Here is a 21764-nt window from a genome sequence, read left to right on the forward strand (position 1 = left end):
TTTCTCAAACCATCCCTGAGAGGCATGAAGGAACTCATAATGGTTTGCTACTTACGTGTTGAACTTGTATCTCTGAAATGTGCAAACAAGTTAGACTAGAACTTGGGGTTCCTAGTAAATATTTTATTTTAATTGAACTTTGAAAGACTGAAGCTTTAAAATCTAAAAATTTTCATCTGGGACGTTTAGTCTGTAGCTAGTCATCGGATGGTTAGAAGTTTGGCATGACTAATTCTTCACAGTCCATTTGCTAAGTGACACATTATAAAAGCAAGCACCACTGAAAAGGATGTGCTTGTTTCGAAAGCTTCAACCTCATTGTAGACTGACTGTTTTATGTGGGTCCGTGGCTAACCGTTTTATGGTGCAAGAGGCTCTAACCACATATATATGTTAAAGACGCCTTGAAATGTTCTCACATTGGCAAGGACTAGGAACACTAGATAAAGACCAGAGAGGCTGTCATTCTGGTCCCAACATAAAGGCCACCCAGAAGGATCAGGATTTTATAATCCTGATTAAAATAAGATTTATTAACCCCTGAGATGCTTATTCTTAAAAAATAGCTTTACCCTCTCTATCCCAAAATTAGAAAACTTGAGCTGAAAAGTAACTAGATCTTAGTAGAACAGTTGAGAATGCTTACTAAGTAAGTTCAGTAGGGCTGCTTCAAAACTAAAAAGTTGAGCACTGAGAGATCCAAACAATGATGACAGAAAGTTTAAAGAAGGATCCAGAAATTGTAGTTTAGGTTGACACATTGTTGGTAGCTGTGTCTTTAAAGGACTTTGTCTATTTCACCTAATTTGTCAAATTTATAAGCATAAAGTTGTTCCTACTATTCCCTTATTGTCCTTTTACTACTGGTAAGGTCTGTAGTGATTTGACAATATTGGGCTAAGTAGAATTGTTTGAGAAAGAAAAAAAAGGGAGGGAAATTTGAGATTGCTTTATGTGAAGCCATAACTTTTCCAAGGAGCATTCCATCGCCGTCTCAGCCAAGAAATGCAGATGAGGCAAGCGGGGGGAAAAAAGGAATTTTTTTTATGGTTCTAGTGATGGGCTGTTGGTTGGATTAGCTGCCCATTTGTCTGCAAGCTGCTTTCTCCTCCCATTCCGAGCTCCCTGCCATCACAGTGCAGCTGCTGGCCAGGAAGCCTGAGGAAGGGGCTCCCTCTGGAGCTGATGGCAGTGGCACTTTGGAAAGTGCTGGCAGGGGGTGGGCTATAAAAAACAATTTGGTCTGGGAACAAAAGGCATCAATCACAGCAGTGTCATCAACCCTTGATTTGGATGAGGGGAGAGAACTTTCTGGGTCATCCTGGAAGCAGGAAAGGAACAGACATCATATTTAGTAATCTCCCCTTTCCAATGGACTAAAGTATGTAGTTAATTTAATAGGAAAACTATGCTGGACTGCTCCACAAAGATTTTTTTCTTTAGTCATGTCCTTCAATGAGGTGGGAGAAAGCTATCTCCCTTACAGTATTTATCTGAAATTGCCAAAAATCACTGGACTCTACATTTAGAAGTGAACTTCTCTACTAAAGGCTCTCATAAGCCAGGGAGTTTCTGAGATTTAGTTAACTTCTGTAAAGTAAATGAAAGGTGCAAAGTTAGTACAGTGAATGTTATTAGTAAGGGGACTAACAAAAATAAAGAACCCAAGATAAGCACCTAAAGTCAAAGAAGTAGCAAACAAAGAAGAATTGAACCATCTCTGAATGAAAATTCAAAGCTTAATCTAAATAGTTCTTACATAGAGTTAACAACAAGAGAGAAGTGGCAGTATTTCTGAGATGGAAAAGTACTTCTAGAAAGTATCTGTGACACTTTCAAATCAAGCTAATCTGTGGCACCCTTAAGCCAGGGCAGATAAACTATTGCCCTGGGTTCTCCAAATGTGGTGGGGGGGGGGGGGCGCTTCTACATGTCATCCCAGAGCTAAACTTCTAAAGAAGTAAAGAAAAATCTAAACTTCTGTTTAGTCCTAAGTCATAAGAGAGCTGCATGCTTGCTTGCTTTTTTCTATGATCTCTTTGAGTCCTAGAGAAAGAAACTAAATGAAGTGGTATATCTTTTTTAACCAGAATACCACACTATCATTCAGTGCAAGAGAAATGCATTAAACCACCACTACTTAACAATAACAAATGTGTACACAGGACTTTGATACCACCTGACAGGTTATGTCAGAAGGCAGTCTTCTCATTTTCTTATTCATTCTATGCTATACTTTCCAGTTCTGGCCCATGAAATAATGACCTCAAATGTGTCCCAAGTTTAAAAATCCTATGGCTAACTACATTGTTTTCCATCTGCATGTATTTTTATCTATTTTTCCTCCAAAATGTATCTCAAATTAGTCTGTTTTCTCTATTTTTTTCTTCCACTTAAAAAAAAAACCCAAAAACAAATGGCAGGTCTGGCGACTGAAGCTGACTTCCAGTATAGAATTTTTCTGCCATACACAGTGCTGCCTCTTTTTTGCACAAGAGGAGGCTCTTGTGGTGGAAATGACCTCCTGAAGCTGGAATCTCATTGTAAAAACTATTTGCTTTTTCCTATATGCTCTTGACCATTGCTCAAAATATAGCCATCCACTATTTATCTTTGTTTTTAAGATTTTAGTTTGTCTTCCCAACACGATGTTAAAGGTGTTTTGAAATACAGTGGGCACACCAGTCCCAGGAGGAATATGTCCAAAAATTCATATAAACACCATAACTGAGAACTTGTAAAACATCATGGCTCTAGATAGCTTAAAGATAGTCTATTAATAAGGAAGTGTTGCTAACCCTTTTAATGTTGACAACCATTAAAACATTTATCTTTTTAAACCCTTAAAAAATGACAAAAGCAGTAATATGAACACTGTAGAAAAATTAAAATACAGCTAAGCAAAAATAAGAAAATCAGTGTATTCCCACCATCCAGAGATTATATAATAACGTTTGAGTGGGCGCCCTTCTACATCTTATTCCACATATATATGTATTTCTTTATCAAAGTAAGATCTCACTGGGCTTCCCTGGTGGCACAGTGGTTAAGAATCCACCTGCCAGGGCTTCCCTGGTGGTGCAGTGGTTGCGAATCTGCCTGTCAATGCAGGGGACACGGGTTCGAGCCCTGGTCTGGGAAGATCCCACATCCCGCGGAGCAACTAGGCCTGCGAACCACAACTACTGAGCCTGCGCGTCTGGAGCCTGTGCTTCGCAACGAGAGAGGCTGCGATAGTGAGAGGCCCGTGCACCACGATGAAGAGTGGCCCCTGCTCGCCGCAACTAGAGAAAGCCCATGCACAGAAACGAAGACCCAACACAGCCAAAAAAAATAATAATAAATTAAATTTTTAAAACTTTATAAAAAAAAGAATCCACCTGCCAATGCAGGGGACGCAGGTTCAAGCCCTGGTCCAGGAAGATCCCACATGCCACGGAGCAACTAAGCCCGTGCGCCACAACTACTGAGCCTGCACTCTAGAGCCCGTGAGCCACAACTACTGAGCCCATGAACCACAGCTGAAGCCTGCGTACCTAGAGCCTGTGCTCCGCAACAAGAGAAGCCATGGCAAGGAGAAGCCCGCGCACCGCAGCAAAGAGTAGCCCCCGCTCGCCACAACTAGAGAAAGCCCACACACAGGAATGAAGACCCAGTGCAGCCAAAAATAAAATAAATAAAATAAATTTATTTTAAAAAAAGTAAGATCTCACTGTACATATTGCTTCGTAACATGTCTTTTCAGTTAACAATCTTTACCTTCCAAGACAACACATTTTCATTGTATCTAATACTCAGTCTAGATTCAAATCTTCCCAGTTATCTCAAAAATGTCCTTTGCAGGGCTTCCCTGGTGGCGCAGTGGTTGAGAGTCTGCCTGCCAGTGCAGGGGATACGGGTTTGAGCCCTGGTCTGGGAAGATCCCACATACCGTGGAGCAACTAGGCCCGTGAGCCACAACTGCTGAGCCTGTGTGCCTGGAGCTTGTGCTCTGCAACAAGAGAGGCCGCGACAGTGAGAGGCCTGTGCACCGCAATGAAGAGTGGCCCCCGCTCGCCGCAACTAGAGAAAGCCCACGCACAGAAACGAAGACCCAACACAGCCAAATATAAATAAATAAATAAATAAATAAAAATTTTTTCAAAATGTCCTTTGCAGCTTGTCTGCATAAATGTGGGTTCAATCTAGAAACTAGTGTTGATTCTGATTATGTATCTCACATCTCTGTTAATCTAAAAGAGTCCCTTTTCTCATAATACCAATTTGTTGAAAGACCAAGGCAGCTGTCTTACAGAACATCACATCTTGTAAATTTTTGCTTCTTTATGGTATCATTCAGATGGCCACATTATTTCCTACTACTGTAAGCAGGAAGGTGGGCCTAAAGGCTTGATAATTTTAAGGTACACATGTTTGGCTAAAACACATCATAGATGATTAGTATATGTCATTTTTATATCAAATCAAGAGCTATATAGTATCTGAATGTTTCCCTATCAACAATGTGAAAAACTGAACACCAGCTTTTGATAATAACATACAGATCTTTTTTCCCCAACTTCATTTGTGAATAGTTTTAAAGCACAGAAAAGTTGAAAGAATAGTACACTAGAGTGCCCACCACCTAGACTGAACAATTGTTAATATTTTGTTAACTTTGCTTTATCTTTACATGTATAAAAATATTTCTTGCTGAACCATTTGAAAATAAGTTGCAATCATCAAAAAATTTCCCCTAGAAATTTCAGAATGCATAACCTAAACATGATATTCTCCTTTTATGGCCATATCATTTTGACCCTTTGAAATTTAGCAATTATTCCCTAATATCACCTAATATTTAGTCCATATCTAAATCTCCTTAATTGTCCCCCCAAAGGTCTTCTATAGATGTTTTTTTAGGCAAGAGCTACTCATTGCTTTTGGTTAAGGTGTTTCTTTGGTCTTCCCCATTTCCATTTTTTGTTTTATAATGACATTGCCTTTCTGAAGAGATGAGGCCAGTTTAATTATTTACTCTTAAAAAAAGTCTTTTACAACTTGGATCTTTTTTTAAGTAAATTAAAATTTCTTTAATAACTGAGAATTTTTCATTTTTTGAAAACTAGCACTTCATCACAAAAACATAATTGAGAAATATTAACCTAAAGACTTTGGTAGAGGGACCAATCATTCCATTTTGTGAAGGATTAAGGGGCCTCAAAGCATGCAGGACTTTCAGTGATACAACCAGAAATGAGTTGTCATGCTACTGTCGGTCACCCTTGTAGGGCACTTATTAATGTTGAGGAAATAATTATATATGACTGGTTAAAACTATAATTGAGTTCTAACCATTTTCATTTTACTAAATATAGGTAGCCCCCCTTTCTGAAAGTTCACTTGATGCCACTTTGCTCTTACGAAAGACCTGCATTCGTATCTGTTTTCACTAACCAAAAGAAATCTGAAGAGGATTTTTGCTTTTATGATAAAAGGCAAAAAGGGAAAACAGAACTATTTGTTTTGCAATGAGCCAATTCAGAGGCAGTGCGCACAGCGAGCAACAAGAGTAGCACCACGAATATCATTCCTAGGGAACTACACTCAGCATCCCAGCATCAAGCCGTGATAGCTTTGAACTGTCAGTGAACACCTGGCCTTTATCCCAATTGATTCTGTGAATCTGTTAGCAACTTGTGAACTAAGGTAATTGATTCTTCACATTACACCCTTTCAGCTTACGAAAGGTTTCATAGGAACACTCTACTATTGGATAGCGGAAAAAACCCGTAATTATTTATATACTTATACTTTTTAAACTCAGCTGTCTGAACTATGCATTAATTATGCATGTAGATATAGGCTAGGGAAAATATAACGAAAATTCCATATCTTCTCGAAATTAAAAAATAATAAGCAATATCTTACATCAGCCTTCTATTACTTAATGCTTACATCATTGTTAAAATCATATCCTAAATCGACAGCCATTGCAACACAATGAGCTCCTCCACAGAGACAGCACCAGGGCAAGTGAGAGCCAGATGGGCACTGGATGACTGTGACTCACGGAGGAAAAATAACTAAATATGGGAAAGGATATCCTAAGAGACCGAGAAGCACCATCATATGCATTCTTTGGGCAAACTTGCCAGAAGGAGCACAAGAAGTACCCAGTCACCTTCTCAGAGTTTTCCAAAAGTCCTCAGAGAGATGGAGGACCATGTCTTGCACTGTAAAGCTGTGCCAAACTTGTTTTTAAACTGTATAGTGTCTTTTGTGTATAGTTAACATACTACCAAATGTGTCTTTAGCTACCCCTGTCCTGGTGGTATTTTCAATAGCTACTAACCTTGCCTAGTACATTATGGAGGTTGTAAATTGGCAGAGAAATTTAAAGTAGGTTCTTGTTGGTGCACAGCAAAAATCAGTTATATATAGAAATGGTATCTTATTATCTTCAGTTGTCTCTGTTGCATCCTATATGAACTGTTGTTCTCTTAACTGAATACCACTTTGTAACTGTAAAAATAAAAAGTTGCAGTTACTTTGTTGACATTCTAAATCCTGCTAATACAATTTTCTTATTAAAAAAAAATCATACCCTAAACCAATATTTTACTTTAGATAATGTTATCTGCTGCATGAAATAGTTATTCTTTTAAAATTTATTTTTAAGAAATAATTTATGTCACATGTAGTTACTTAAACCCTTAGGAGTTACTTCTTTCTTAAGTAGAAGCATGCCTTTTACAGTGAGACAGTTCGTGATTTGTTCTTTGAGAGCTTTATTTTAATAAGGTTCTTCTGCAACTGGATGATGACAAAGTTTGGGTTTGTTGGGATTATTTTTCAGCAACCAATCAGCCAGCCAAATCTATGGAAAAAAGAAAAAAAAAAACCCTTACGTTAATTAATGATTACATATTTCTTCAATATATACTATTTCAATTTAAAATAGTTTCCAAAATCACTTTAAGAATAATAAGAAAATGAGCATTAAAAATTGAAACAGGGGGCTTCCCTGGTGGTGCAGTGGGTAAGAATCCACCTGCTAATGCAGGGGACACGGGTTTGAAAACTGGTCCGGGAAGATCCCACATGCTGCGGAGCAACTAAGCTCGTGTGCCACAACTACTGAGCCTGTACTCTAGAGCCCGTGAGCCACAACTACTGAGCCTGTGTGTGACACAACTACTGAAGCCCATGTGCCTAGAGCCTGTGCTCTGTAAAAAGAGAAGCCACCACAATGAGAAGCCCGCCCACCACAAGGAAGAGTAGCCCCCACTCACCGCAACTAGAGAAAGCCTGTGTGCAACAACAAAGAGCCAACACAGCCAAAAATAAATTAATTAATTAAAAAAATTGAAACAATAAGTTTTACATTATGCAACACTGTCAAGTATAGATCCAAACTGGAAAGGAAGGTAAAACTATGTCCATTCACAAATGACATGACCCTATTACATATAGGCAGATCTCCATCAGTTTACTGCACTTTGCAGATAGTGCATTTTTTTTTGTACAAATTGAAGATTTTTTTTTTTGCGGTATGCGGGCCTCTCACCGTTGTGGCCTCTCCCGCTGCGGAGCACAGCCTCCGGACGCGCAGGCTCAGTGGCCATAGCTCACGAGCCCAGCCGCTCCGCGGCATGTGGAATCCTCCCGGGCCAAGGCACGAACCCGTGTCCCCTGCATCGGCAGGCAGACTCTCAACCACTGTGCCACCAGGGAAGCCCCAAATTGAAGATTTTTGATCACTCTGCATTGAGCAAGAGCAAGATTATTGGCATCATTTTTCTAACAGTATTTGCTGACTTTGTGTCTCCATGTCATATTTTGCTAATTCTCACAATATTTCAAACATTTCCATTATTATTATATTTGTTATAGTGGTCTATGATCAGGGATCTTTAATGTTACTATTGCAAAAAAATTATGACTCACTGAAGGTTCAGATGATGCCTAGCATTTTTTAGCAATAAGGTATTGTTGCACACTTAATTGACTACAGAATAGTGTAACCATAACTTTTATACCCATTGGGAAACCAAAAAATTTGTATGACTTGCTTTACTGCAATACTTGCTTAATTGTGGTGGTCTGGAACCTAACCCACAACATCTCCATGGTATGCCTGTATTAAAAAATCCCAAAGAATCAAAGAAAGCTACTAGTGCTAATAAATTAATATGGCAAAGTTGTAGGTTACAAGATCAATACACAAAAATCAGTTGTGTTTCCATATATCAGCAATGAATGATTCAAAAAGGAAATTAGGAAATCACATTCATTTATAATGGATTTGAAAAAAATATCTAGGAATAAATTTAACCAACTTGTGTCCTGAAAATTATAAAACATTGCCAAAAGAAATTTAAAAACCTAAATAAATGGAAAGACATCCCATGTCCATGGATAGATTTAATAACATTCAGATGCTAAGATGTCAATATTACTCAAAGTGATCTATAGATTCAACACAATCCCCATCAAATTTCCAACAGTTGTTTTTGCAGAAAAGGAAAAGACAATCCTCAAATTCATATGGAATTTCAAGGAGCTCCAAATAGCCAAAACAATCATGAAAAAAGAAAAAAATCAAGTTGTAGAATTTGTTCTTCCCAATTTCAATATCTTCTATAAAGCTACAGTAATTAAAACAGTGTGGCATATAGATATACATATAGATCAATGGAATAGAATTGAGAGCCAGAAATAAACCCATATATATATGGTCAACTGATTTTTGACAATGGTATCAAGTCCATTCAGTGGAGAAGATATAGTTTCTTCAACAGATGGTACTAAGAAACTGGATTTCCACATGCAAAAGAATGAAGTTGGACCCCCTATCTCACACCATACATGCCGCGCAGCATGGTCAAAAAAGATAAAATAAAATAAAATAATAAAATGTATGGCATTGGCACAAAAACAGACACATAGATCAATGGAAAAGAACAGACAGCCCAGAAATGAACCCACACTTATATGGTCAATCAATCTATGCCAAAGGAGAAAGGAAATACAATGGGGAAAAGACAGTCTCTTCAATAAATGGTTTTAGGAAAATTGAACAGCTACATGCAAAAGAATCGAACTGGACTACTCTCTCACACCATATACAAAAACAAACTAAAAATGGAATAAAGAATTAAATGCAGACAGGAAACCATAAAATTCCTAGAAGAAAACACAGGCATTATGCACTTTGAAATCAGTCTTAGCAATATATTTTTGAAAAATTTTATTGAACTATAGTTGATTCACAATGTTGTATTTTTAGAAATATATTTTTGAATATATCTCCTCAGTCAAGGGAAACAAAAGCAAAAAAACCCAAATGGGATGACATAAAACTAAAACACTTCTGAACAGTGAAGGAAACTATCAACAAAATGAAAAGGCAGCCTACTGAATGGGAGGAGGTATTTGCAAACAATATACCTGATAAGAGGTTAATATTCAATATATACAAGTGACTCATACAACTCAACATCAAAAAAACAAAAAATGAATTTAAAAATGGGCAGAGAACCTGAATAGACATTTTTCTGAGGAAGACAAACAGATGGCCAACAGACACATGCAAAGATGCTCAACATCGCTAATCATCAAGGAAATGCAAATCAAAACCACAAGGAGATATTACCTCACATCAATTAGAATGGCCATCATCAAAAAGAAAAAATAACAAATGTTGGCAAGGACATGGAGAAAAGGGAACCCTGGTGCACTGTTGGTGGGAATATAAATAATTGATACAGCCACTACAGAAAGCAATATGGAGGTTCCTCAAAAAGTTAGAATCACAACTACCATATGATCTAGCAATTCCGCTTCTGGGTACTTTTCTGAAGAAAACAAAAACACTAATTTGAAAACATATATGCACCCCTATGTTCATTGCAGTATTATTTACAATAGCCAAGATAGGGAAGCAACCTAAGTCAATATATGAACAGATTAAAAAGATGTGATAGAGGGCAGACAGCAGAAGCATGCAGAACTACAATCCTTCAGCCTGTGGAACAAAAACCACATTCACAGAAATATACACAAGATGAAAAGGCAGAGGGCTACGTACCAGATGAAGGAACAAGATAAAACCCCCAACAAACAACTAAATGGAGATAGGCAACCTTCCAGAAAAAGAATTCAGAATAATGATAGTGAAGATGATCCAGGACCTCAAAAAAAGAATGGAGGCAAATATCGAGAATATGCAAGAAATGTTTAACAAAAATCTAGAAGAATTAAAAGTACAAACAAACACAGATGAACAATACAAAAACTGAAATGAAAACTAAACTAGGGCTTCCCTGGTGGCACAGTGGTTGAGAGTCCGCCTGCCAATGCAGGGGACACAGGATCATGCCCCAGTCCAGGAATATCCCACATGCCGTGGAGCAGCTGGGCCCGTGAGCCATTGCTGCTGAGCCTGTGCATGCGGAGCCTGTGCTCCGCAACAGGAGAGGCCACAACATTGAGTGGCCCACGTACTGCCAAAAAAAAAACTACACTATAAGGAATCAATAGCAGAATAACTGAGGCAGAAGAACGGATAAGTGACCTGAAAGACAGAATGGTGGAATTCACTGCTACACAACAGAAGAAAGAAGAAAGAATGAAAAGAAATGAAGACAGCCTAAGAGACTTCTGGGACAACATTAAACACAACAACATTTGCATTATAGGGGGCCCAGAAGGAGAAGAGAGAGAGAAAGGACCCGAGAAAATATTTGAAGAGATTATAGTCAAAAACTTCCCTAACACAGGAAAGGAAATAGCCACCCAAGTCCAGGAACTGCAGAGAGTCCCATACAGGATAAACCCAAGGAGAAACACGCAGAGACACGTAGTAATCAAATTGGCAAAAATTAAAGACAATGGAAAATTATTGAAAGCAGCAAGGGAAAAACGACAAGTAACATACAAGGGAACTCCCATAAGGTTAAGGTGATTTCTCAGCAGAAACCCTACAAGCCAGAATGGAGTGGCATGATATACTTAAAGTGATGAAAGGGAAGAACCTACAACCAAGATTACTCTACCTGGCAAGGATCTCATTCATATTCTATGGAGAAATCAAAAGCTTTACAGACAAGCAAAAGCTAAGAGGATTCAGCATCACCAAACCAGCTCTACAACAAATGCTAAAGGAACTTCTCTAAGTGGGAAACCCAAGAGAAGAAAAGGACCTACAAAAACAAACCCAAAACAATTAAGAAAACGGTAATAGGAACATACATATCGATAATTACCTTAAACGTGAATGGATTAAATGCTCCAACCAAAAGATACAGGCTTGCTGAATGGATACAAAAACAAGACCCATATATATGCTGTCTACAAGATACCCACTTCAGACCTAGGGGCACATACAGACTGAAAGTGAGGGGATGGTAAAAGATATTCCATGCAAATGGAAATCAAAAGAAAGCTGGAGTAGCAATACTCATATCAGATAAAATAGACTTTAAAATAAAGAATGTTACAAGAGACAAGGAAGGATGCTGTATAATGATCAAGGGATCAATCCAAGAAGAAGATATAACAATTATAAATGTATATGCACCCAACATAGGAGCACCTCAATACATAAGGCAACTGCTAACAGCTATAAAAGAGGAAATCGACAGTAACACAATAATAATGGGGGACTTTAACACCTCACTTACACCAATGGACAGATCATCCAAACAGAAAATTAATAAGGAAACATAAGCTTTAAATGACACAATAGACCAGATAGATTTAATTGATATTTATAGGACATTCCATCCAAAAACAGCAGATTGCACTTTCTTCTCAAGTGCACACGGAACATTCTCCAGGACGGATCACATCTTGGGTCACAAATCAAGCCTCAGCAAATTAAGAAAACTGAAATCATATCAAGCATCTTTTCTGACCACAACGCTATCATATTAGAAATCAGTTACAGGGAAAAAAATGTAAAAAACACAAACACATGGAGGCTAAACGATACGTTACTAAACAACCAAGAGATCACTGAAGAAATCAAAGAGGAAATCAAAAAATACCTAGAGACAAATGAGAATGAAAACACGACGATCCAAAACCTACGGGATGCAGCAAAAGCAGTTCTAAGAGGGAAGTTTATAGCTATACAAGCCTACCTCAAGAAACAAGAAACAACTCAAATAAACAATCTAACGTTATACCTAAAGGAACTAGAGAAAGAAAAACAAACAAAACCCAAAGTTAGCAGAAGCAGAGAAATCACAAAGATCAGAGCAGGGCTTCCCTGGTGGTGCAGTGGTTGAGAGTCCGCCTGCTGATGCAGGGGACACAGGTTCGTGACCCAGTCCGGGAAGATCCCACATGCCGTGGAGCAGCTGGGCCTGTGAGCCATGGCCGCTGAGCCTGCTCGTCTGGAGCCTGTGCTCCACAACGGGAGGGCCACAACAATGAGAGGCCTGCATACCGCAAAGAAAAGAAAAGAAAAGAAAAATCTCCCAACTAACAGAAGTCCAGGACCAAATGGCTTCACAGGTGAATTCTATCAAACATTTAGAGAAGAGCTAACACCCATCCTTCTCAAACTCCTCCAAAAAATTGCAGAGGAAAGAACACTCCCAAACTCATTCTATGAGGCCACCATCACCCTGATACCAAAACCAGACAAAGATAGTACAAAAAAAATTACAGACCAATATTACTCATGAATATAGATGCAAAAGTCCTCAACAAAATACTAGCAAACAGAATCCAACAACTCATTAAAAGAATCATACACCATGTTCAAGCGGGATTTTTCTCAGGGATGCAAGGATTTTTCAATATACACAAATCAGTCATTGTGATACACCATATTAACAAATGGAAGAAGAAATACCGTATGATCATCTCAATAGATGCAGAAAAAGCTTTTGACAAAATTCAACACCCATTTATGATAAAAACTCTCCAGAAAGTGGGCATAGAGGGAACCCACCTCAACATAATAAAGGCCATATACAACAAACCCACAGCAAACATCATTCTCAATGCTGAAAAACTGAAAGCATTTCCTCTAAGATCAGGAACAAGACAAGGATGTCCAATCTCACACTCTTATTCAACATAGTTTTGGAAGTCCTAACCATGGCAATCAGAGAAGAAAAAGAAATAAAAGAATTACAAATTGGAAAAGAAGAAGTAAAACAGATGACATGATACTATACAAATAGAATCCTAGAGATGCCACCAGAAAACTACTAGAGCTGATCAATGAATTTGGTAAAGTTGTAGGATACAAAATTAATGCACAGGAATCTCTTCCTTTCCTATACACTAATGTTAAAAAAATCTGAAAGAGAAATTAAGGAAGCACTGCTATTCACCATTGCAACAAAAAGAATAAAATACCTAGGAAGAAACCTACCTAGGGAGACAAAAGATGTGTATGCAGAAAACTATAAGACACTGATGAAAGAAATTAAAGATGATACAAACAGATGGAGAGATATACCATGTTCTTGGATTGGAAGAATCAATATTGTGAAAATGACTGTACTACCCAAAGCAATCTGCAGATTCAATGCAATCCCTATCAAATAACCAATGGCATTTTTCACAGAACTAGAACAAAAAATCTTGAAATTTATATGGAGACACGAAAGACCCCGAATAGCCAAAGCAGTCTTGAGGGAAAAAAACGGAGCTGGAGGAATCAGACTCCCTGACTTCAGACTATACTACAAAGCTACAGTAATCAAGACAGTATGGTACTGGCAGAAAAACAGAAATATAGATCAATGGAACAGGATAGAAAGCCCAGAGATAAACCCACGCACTTATGGTCAACTAATCTATGACAAAGGAGCCAAGGATATACAATGGAGAAAAGACTGTCTCTTCAATAAGTGGTGCTGCGAAAACTGGACAGCTACATGTAAAAGAATGAAATTAGAACACTCCCTAACACCATACACAAAAGTAAACTCAAAATGGATTAGAGACCTAAATGTAAGACCGGACACTATAAAACTCTTAGAGGAAAACATAGGAAGAACACTTTTTGACATAAATCACAGCAAGACCTTTTTTGATCCACCTCCTAGAGTAATGGAAATAAAATCAAAAATAAACAAATGGGACCTAATGTAACGTCAAAGCCTTTGCACAGCAAAGGAAACCGTAAACAAGACGAAAGACAGCCCTCATAATGGGAGAAAATACTTGAAAACGAATCAATGGGAAATACTTGCAAATGAATCAATGGAATCAATCAATCTCCAAAATATATAAACAGCTCATGCAGCTCAATATTAAAAAAACAAACAACCCAATCCCAAAATGGGCAGAAGACCTAAATAGACATTTCTCCAAAGAAGACACACAGACGGCCAAGAGGCACATGAAAAGCTGCTCAACATCACTAATTATTAGAGAAATTCAAATCAAAACTACAATGAGGTATCACCTCACACCAGTTAGAATGGGCATCATCAGAAAATCTACAAACAACAAATGCTGGACAGGGTGTGGAGTAAAAGGAACCCTCGGGCTTCCCTGGTGGCGCAGTGGTTGACAGTCCGCCTGCCAATGCAGGGGACACGGGTTCATGCCCCTGTCTGGGAGGATCCCACGTGCAAAAGAGTAGCTGGGCCTGTGAGCCATGGCTGCTGAGCCTGCGCGTCCCGAGCCTGTGCTCTGCAACGGGAGAGGCCACAGCAGTGAGAGGCCCGCGTACCAAAAAGAAAAAAAAAAAAATTCTACAAACAATAAATGCTGGAGAGGGTGTGAAGAAAAGGGAACCTTCTTGCACTGTTGGTGGGAATGTAAATTGATATGGCCACTACGGAGAACAGTATGGAGGTTCCTTAAAAAACTAAAAATAGAATTACCATATGATCCAGCAATGCCACTAATGGGCATATACCCAGAGAAAACCGTAATTCAAAAAGACACAAGCACCTCAATGTTCACTGCAGCACTATTTACAATAGCCAGGTCATGGAAGCAACCTAAATGCCCATCGACAGATGAATGGATAAAAAAGATGTGGTACATATATACAATGGAATATTACTCAGCCATAAAAAGAACAAAATTGGGTCATTTGTTGAGATGTGGATGGATCTAGTGACTGTCATACAGAGTGAAGTAAGTCAGAAAAACAAATATCGTATATTAACACATATATGTGGAAGCTAGAAAAATGGTACAGATGAACTGGTTTGCAGGGCAGAAATTGAGACACAGATGTAGAGAACAAACGTATGGACACCAAGGCGGGAAAGCGGTGGGTGGTGGGGGTGTGGGTGTGCTGAATTGGGTGATTGGGATTGACATGTATACACTGATGTGTATAAAATTGATGACTAATAAGAACTTGCTGTATAAAAAAATTAATAAAATTCAAAAAAAATGATGTGACATATGTACACACACACACACACACACACACACACACACACACAATGGAATATTACTTAACCGTAAAAAAAGAAAATTTGTCATTTGCAACAAGATGGATAAACCTAGAAGGTATTATACTAGTGAAATAAATCAGAGAAAGATAAATACCATATGATTTCACTTATGTGTGAAATCTAAAAACCAAAACAAATGAATAAATATAACAAAACAGAGTCATAGATAGAGAGAACAAAGAGGTGATTGCCGGAGACAAGTGGGGTTGGGAATAAGTGAAAGAGGAGAGGGATATTAAGAGATATAAACTTCCAGTTACAAAATAAATGTCACAGGGATGAAATGTACCGCATGGGGAATATAGTCAACAACATTTCAATAACTTTGTATGGTGACAGGTGGTAACTAGACTTAATCATAGTGATCATTCTGTACTGTACAGAAATATCAAATCACTATGTCGTGCACCTGGAACTAATATAGTGTTGTAGATTAATTATAATTCAGTAATAAAAAAGGAATTCATACAAAACTCCAACAGATAACTGGACAAAAGATAAACAGATAGTTCACAAAGGAGGAAATACAACTAAACATAGAGGGAAATGTTTAACCTCACCATTGTGTGAGGTTAAAACAACTGAATGGAAGTTAAAACAATTGAATTACCATCTTTAATCTATTTTTCCTCTCATCAAATCAGTCCCACTCCCACTCCAGTGTTTTTAACTTAATAAATAAATTTATTTAAAAAAAAGAAAGCAATGTGAGAGTATGTACTGTGACTGAAAATATTCACATTAGAAATTATAATGCAAAACAAAATTAAGAAAATTCTGAAAAAAAAGAGTAATTGAAAGGTTTAGAACTGACTTTGAAATATATTACAAACCTATGACTTAAAGCAATGTGGTACTTACAAATGAACAGATGAAATTAACAAACCAAAAAAAAAAAAAAAGAGAAACCCACTAAATGCATGTAAGAACTTAGTATATATTAACAGTGGGTTTTTAAATCGATGAAGAAAATACATACTGTTCAATAAATGGTTTTTGTCAATTGAGTAACCAAGTGGAAAATAAAATAAAATGTGGCTCTCTACCTCACTCCCTATAGCAAAAAAATATTCCAGATGACCAAAGACATATACATGGGGGGAGAAAAAGGAAATATTAAAAAGTACTAGAAGGCAGAATGAGAGAATGTTACTTATAATCTTGAAACAGAAAACCTTCTTCAAATATAACAGAAACCTGGAAGGCATAAAAGACCTCAACAAATATAGTACAAAAATATTAAAATATATCCTGGAAGTAGTATTAAACTGAGAAAATCTAGTAACCAACAAAATATGTTGCTTAAAATATGTTTAATTTCTTAAACATAGAGAGTACCAATACAGTAAGAAAAAGACCTAGACGATCAAGCGCTGGCAAATGGACAAAGGCCTGGGGTAGGAAGTTCACAGAAAAGGAAATGCAAATGGCTTTAAGTAGCATATACTAAAAGATACTCAAACTCACTCATAACAAAAGAAATACAAATTAAGTTACGAGATAACCACTTTTCACCTGAGATTGGTAAAAAAAAAAAATCCACAAAACTTGAAAAAACATCAGGTACTCTCATTCACTTTTTAAAATTTAATTAATAATTTATTTTTGGCTACATTGGGTCTTTGTTGCTGCACGCGGTCTTCTCATTGTGGTGGCTTCTCTTATTGCGGAGCCTAGGCTCTAGGCACGCAGGCTTCAGTAGTTGTAGCTCACGGGCTCTAGAGTTCAGGCTTCAGTAATGGTGGCACATGCGCTCAGCAGTTGTGGCTCACGGGCTGTAGAGTGCAGGCTCAGTAGTTGTGGCTCTCGGGCTTAGTTGCTCCACAGCATGTGGGATCTTCCTGGACCAGGGCTCGAACCTGTGTCCCCTGCATTGGCAGATGGATTCTTAACCACTGCGCCACCAGGGGACTCAGGGAAGTCCCCTCTCATTCATTTTTGATCAGAGTATAAAATGGTACAACTACTACAAAAGGTAATTTGGCAATATTTATCCAAATTAAAAATGCACACATCGGGCTTCCCTGGTGGCGCAGTGGTTGAGAGTCCGCCTGCCGATGCAGGGGACGCGGGTTTGTGCCCCGGTCCGGGAGGATCCCACATGCCGCGGAGCGGCTGGGCCCGTGAGCCATGGCCGCTGAGCCTGCGGGTCTGGAGCCTGTGCTCCGCAGCGCGAGAGGCCACAACAGTGAGAGGCCCGTGTACTGAAAAAAAAAAAAAAAAAAAAAGCACATATCAAAAACATCAAAATAACATTCTTTTTGACTTCGTATTTTCATTTGTAGAAATTTATTCTACAAATAAATGGTATGCTGACAAATGAATGAAGATATTCACTGTAGCAGTTTATAATAACAAAAGAGTGGAAACAACCTGAACAACCATCCATATGTGACTAATTAATAAATTGTAGGGAATTCCCTGGTGGTCCAGTGGTTAGGACTCCGCCCTTCCACTGAAGGGGGCATGGGTTCGATCCCTGGTCAGGGAACTAAGATCCCACAAGCTGCACGGCCAAAAACAAATTTTTAAATTTGTAGAAAATCCATAAAACAGAATGCCATAAGCTGTTCTTTTAAAATGGGGCAATTTTGTTTATGGTGCTATTTAATAATTTATAATACATATTAAGTATATAAGGTAAAAAGCATCAAATAGTGTGTTTAGTAGCTAGCATTTGTATCTATATGTGTTTTTAAGTACATATAAATAATAAGTATTTTATTTTATGCTTATATATGTATAGAGTTTCTCTGAAAGGATATACTAGAAGCTGGTAACAATAATTAACTCCAAGGAACAACTGGGTAGCTGAGGAAGAGGAATGGAAAGGAGAGTTACTTTTCACTATATATCCTTTTGGAACTTTTAAATTTTATACCATATTCCAACATTGCTTATTCAAAAAATTAAACAGCTTAAAAAATAAGTAAGTTTTTTAAGGGATAAAATTTTTTTTTTAATTTCATGTTTTGAATTATAATTTGACTTTTTGATCTCTTTCCAAATGAAATAATCTCAATGTGTGAAAAGTGTTATACTCAGAGATGTTTATTGTTACAGTATTTATAATAGCAAACAACTCAAACAGCAAAAGAATGGTAAAGGTAACAAAAGAAACATCATGTAACTATTAAAATAATCTCTATAAAATATATACTTAAATATACCAATATTTATGGGATATGTGTTTATATGTAGTGATATAAAAAAATAAAATCTGGGCAAAGAAAAAAAAAACAGGACTAGTTTTTTTGAAACTAAACAGGATTAGTTTCATTGGAGATATAGGCTTTAAAAACCAAACCAAACCAAACCAAACCAAAACCAGTAATAGCAGCAGCTAATGTTTGAGCACTTACGCACCAAGCACTTTAAGAATTTTACATGCACTAATACATTTAATCCTAACAATATCCCTACTAGGTAGACAGTTGCCAATATACCTACAACTTATTGATGAGAATAAAGAGACTCAGAGAGAGGTTAGGTGTCTAGAGTCAGAGCTGAATCTAAGCAAGATGACTTGGGAGACCATGTTTAGGAAATGGAACCAGGAGTATCTTTTTCTTCTCTTTACATTTTTCAGTAGTTTCAGGTTTCTTACTAAATGAAAATATACTATTTTCACAATGAAAAAAGACATATTAAAGAAATAACCTGTCAATCTTTTTCTTTTTGGTAAAAGTGGTAATGTTAGTGGGAAAGATTAAATCTTTTGTCTTCCAAAGGGGATTCCCTTTGAGAATGCTAACAAAGGCTAGAGATATTATTTTGGTACGGCTGGTATTAAAATAACCTTCCTTGATTATCTCAGATGGGTGGGAGTATTTATAAAGAAGGACCCCGGCTGACACTTGGCCCTGGACAATCATCCTAGGTCCTCATACTCAACCGTTCTTCCCCCTGAATGAGCAATGTTGAGGCCTCTAGGTATGTGAATAAATGTTTTCTGTTAAAAAAATTTAGATTGCAAAAAAAAAAAAAAAAAAAAATTTAGATAGCATGAGAAACAAAAATGTTGAACACAATTCAAGTAAATAATTTTATCATTTGATTATATAAATTATATACAAAAACAATGCTCAGCAATGAAAGGATGCAATGACTGAAAATGTACTTAGGAAGAATTTTTTTTTAAGAGTTAAAGCACAGCAAGAAAATAAGTATAACTGACCCTTGAGCAACATAGGTTTGAACTGCGGGGGGTCCACTTACACGCAGATTTTTTTCCAATAGTAAATACTACAGTACTACACAATCCACGACTGGCTGAACTCAGGATGCAGAATCACAGATACAGAGGAAATGAAGATACGAGGGTCTACTATAAGTTTTATGTCAGATTTTTGACGGCACAAAGGGTCAATGCCCCTAACCCCAACTCTCAAGGGTCAACTATAATCAAAAGTTATACAAAATGAAGTATCTAAAATGTATATATAAAGTTTTTTTAAATGACTCTCAATATGTTTCAAAGAATATAATATTTTAACTATGAAAACTATAGACAATATTGTTCAGTATGAATAAAAAGATTTCTTACAAAAGGATCTGCTGGTTTTTGCTTACAAAGCTCTGAAAGTCCTTTAAGCAGAGTTGGCATTACGTGCACATTTAAATAGTCCTTAGCAGCTTGTCCAACTGGAATGGGCTCAACAATCACTGCAAATACAAATGATTAAAGCTAATATAAATGATGAAATATTACACAATCATTAAAAAGGACACCTTCAAATAAATTTTAACAGCATGAGAAATACTTAAGAGTTATTTTTTTAAAAAAAGGAAACAGAACTATATACCTAATATTTTGTTCAAAAACACACAAGCACACACATACAGAAAATAATAAGACTCATAAGACTGGCCAAAAAAACCCATCAAAATGCTGACAGTGCTCATACATAAGATTCTGATGATATTTTCAACAATCTCCTTTTCTGCATTTACATTTCCATGTTTTTTACAGTAAATACATAATGGACAATATTATGAAAAAGAAAAATATGAAGAATGTGTATAATCTAGGAGATTAATTCATCACAAAAATTAACTCCTGTCAACAAAATGGTAGGCATTTTGCAAAGTGTTACAGATACAACAGTGAATAATACATGCTTCTTGCTCTCTTACAGACTACTGAATATACACATAAAACCTATTTCTATAATAGTCTGAATATTCCTGCTGTTATTTTTCAGGTTTTAAAATAAATAATGTAAGATTTAGGGAAATTTTAGTGTTTTCAGCTTTTCTGAACACTATGTAGGTGAACCAGACTTGCAGTACAACAAAAAATATATTTCTACCAGAAAGAAATGTGTAACTCTTCATAGGTCTTTTGAGGTTGATCTCCATCAATGTGCTTTTTTCTTTTTTAATAAAATTTTTAATTTATTTTTGGCTGAGCTACGTTTTCATTGCTGGGCACAGGCCTTTTCCAGTTGTGGCAAGTGGAACTACTCTTCGTTGTGGTGAACGGGCTTCTCACTGTGGTGGCCTCTCTTGTTGCAGAGCATGGGCTCTAGGTGCGCAGGCTTCAGTAGTTGTGGCTCGCAGGCTCAGTAGCTGTGGCTCACGGGCTTAGTTGCTCCGTGGCATGTGGGATCTTCCCAGACCAGGGCTTGAACCCATGTCCCCTGCATTGGCAGGCAGATTCTTAACCACTGCGCCACGAAGGAAGTCCCAATGTGCTACTTTTGATAAAGATAAGAAAGCAAAGCGACTAGTCTCATGTGTTCAGATCTAAATCCTCACTGACTGAAGGCAAAGGAAGGTGGGAGGATAATTTCTGTATGACTGTATGTATATGTGTATAGGCGCAGTCTCAATGAGACAAAGACTAACAATGGGAGTCATTTGCCAGGATGCCATGAAGAGCTGGGAGAAGTCTCACAGGTATTGGGTAACAGGCTCCTTTCCTATTAGTCTCATGATAGTACCCTTTATTACACTGATTACTGTAATAATTTTGTTTCATTTTGATGATATAAATATTTGTCATCTGTCTCTTCTACTCTGTAAGACCATGTTAAGACAATGTTTATCATGTTCACTGGCCCCAGGTCCTTTTATATTATTTTAAACATGAAAATCTGAAAAAAAATAAAAATAAAAAATAAAAATGAAAATCTGATTATATCGCTTTCATCCTTAAAATGCTTCACTGATTCCTTCTTTTTCTGTTTTTCTTCTTTTTTTTTTTGCAATACGCAAGCCTCTCACTGTTGTGGCCTCTCCCATTGCGGAGCACAGGCTCCAGACCTGCAGGCTCAGCGGCCATGGCTCATGGGCCCAGCCGCTCCGCGGCATGTGGGATCCTCCCAGACCAGG

General features: G+C 37.4%; 1 protein-coding gene across 3 annotated transcripts in view; it reads right to left on the reverse strand.

Annotated features, from left to right (window-relative positions):
* Window positions 1-3668: 3668 nt before the first annotated feature.
* Window positions 3669-21764, reverse strand: part of NME5 (NME/NM23 family member 5) — a 36574-nt gene continuing 18478 nt past the window's right edge. For 2 of the 3 annotated variants that reach the window (XM_073802574.1, XM_073802573.1), the window contains exons 5-6: window positions 19975-20093; window positions 16746-17632 (exon numbers count right to left, since the gene is read on the reverse strand). In XM_073802574.1, the coding sequence (XP_073658675.1) occupies window positions 17357-17632; window positions 19975-20093 (395 nt within the window). In that variant the 3' untranslated portion in view covers window positions 16746-17356. Of the gene's footprint in view, window positions 6860-16745; window positions 17633-19974; window positions 20094-21764 lie in introns of those variants that run through there. The other variant, XM_019924482.3, reaches the window with a different exon arrangement.

The sequence above is a fragment of the Tursiops truncatus genome, chromosome 3, assembly GCF_011762595.2.
Source record: "Tursiops truncatus isolate mTurTru1 chromosome 3, mTurTru1.mat.Y, whole genome shotgun sequence".
Taxonomy (NCBI): Eukaryota; Metazoa; Chordata; class Mammalia; order Artiodactyla; family Delphinidae; genus Tursiops; species Tursiops truncatus.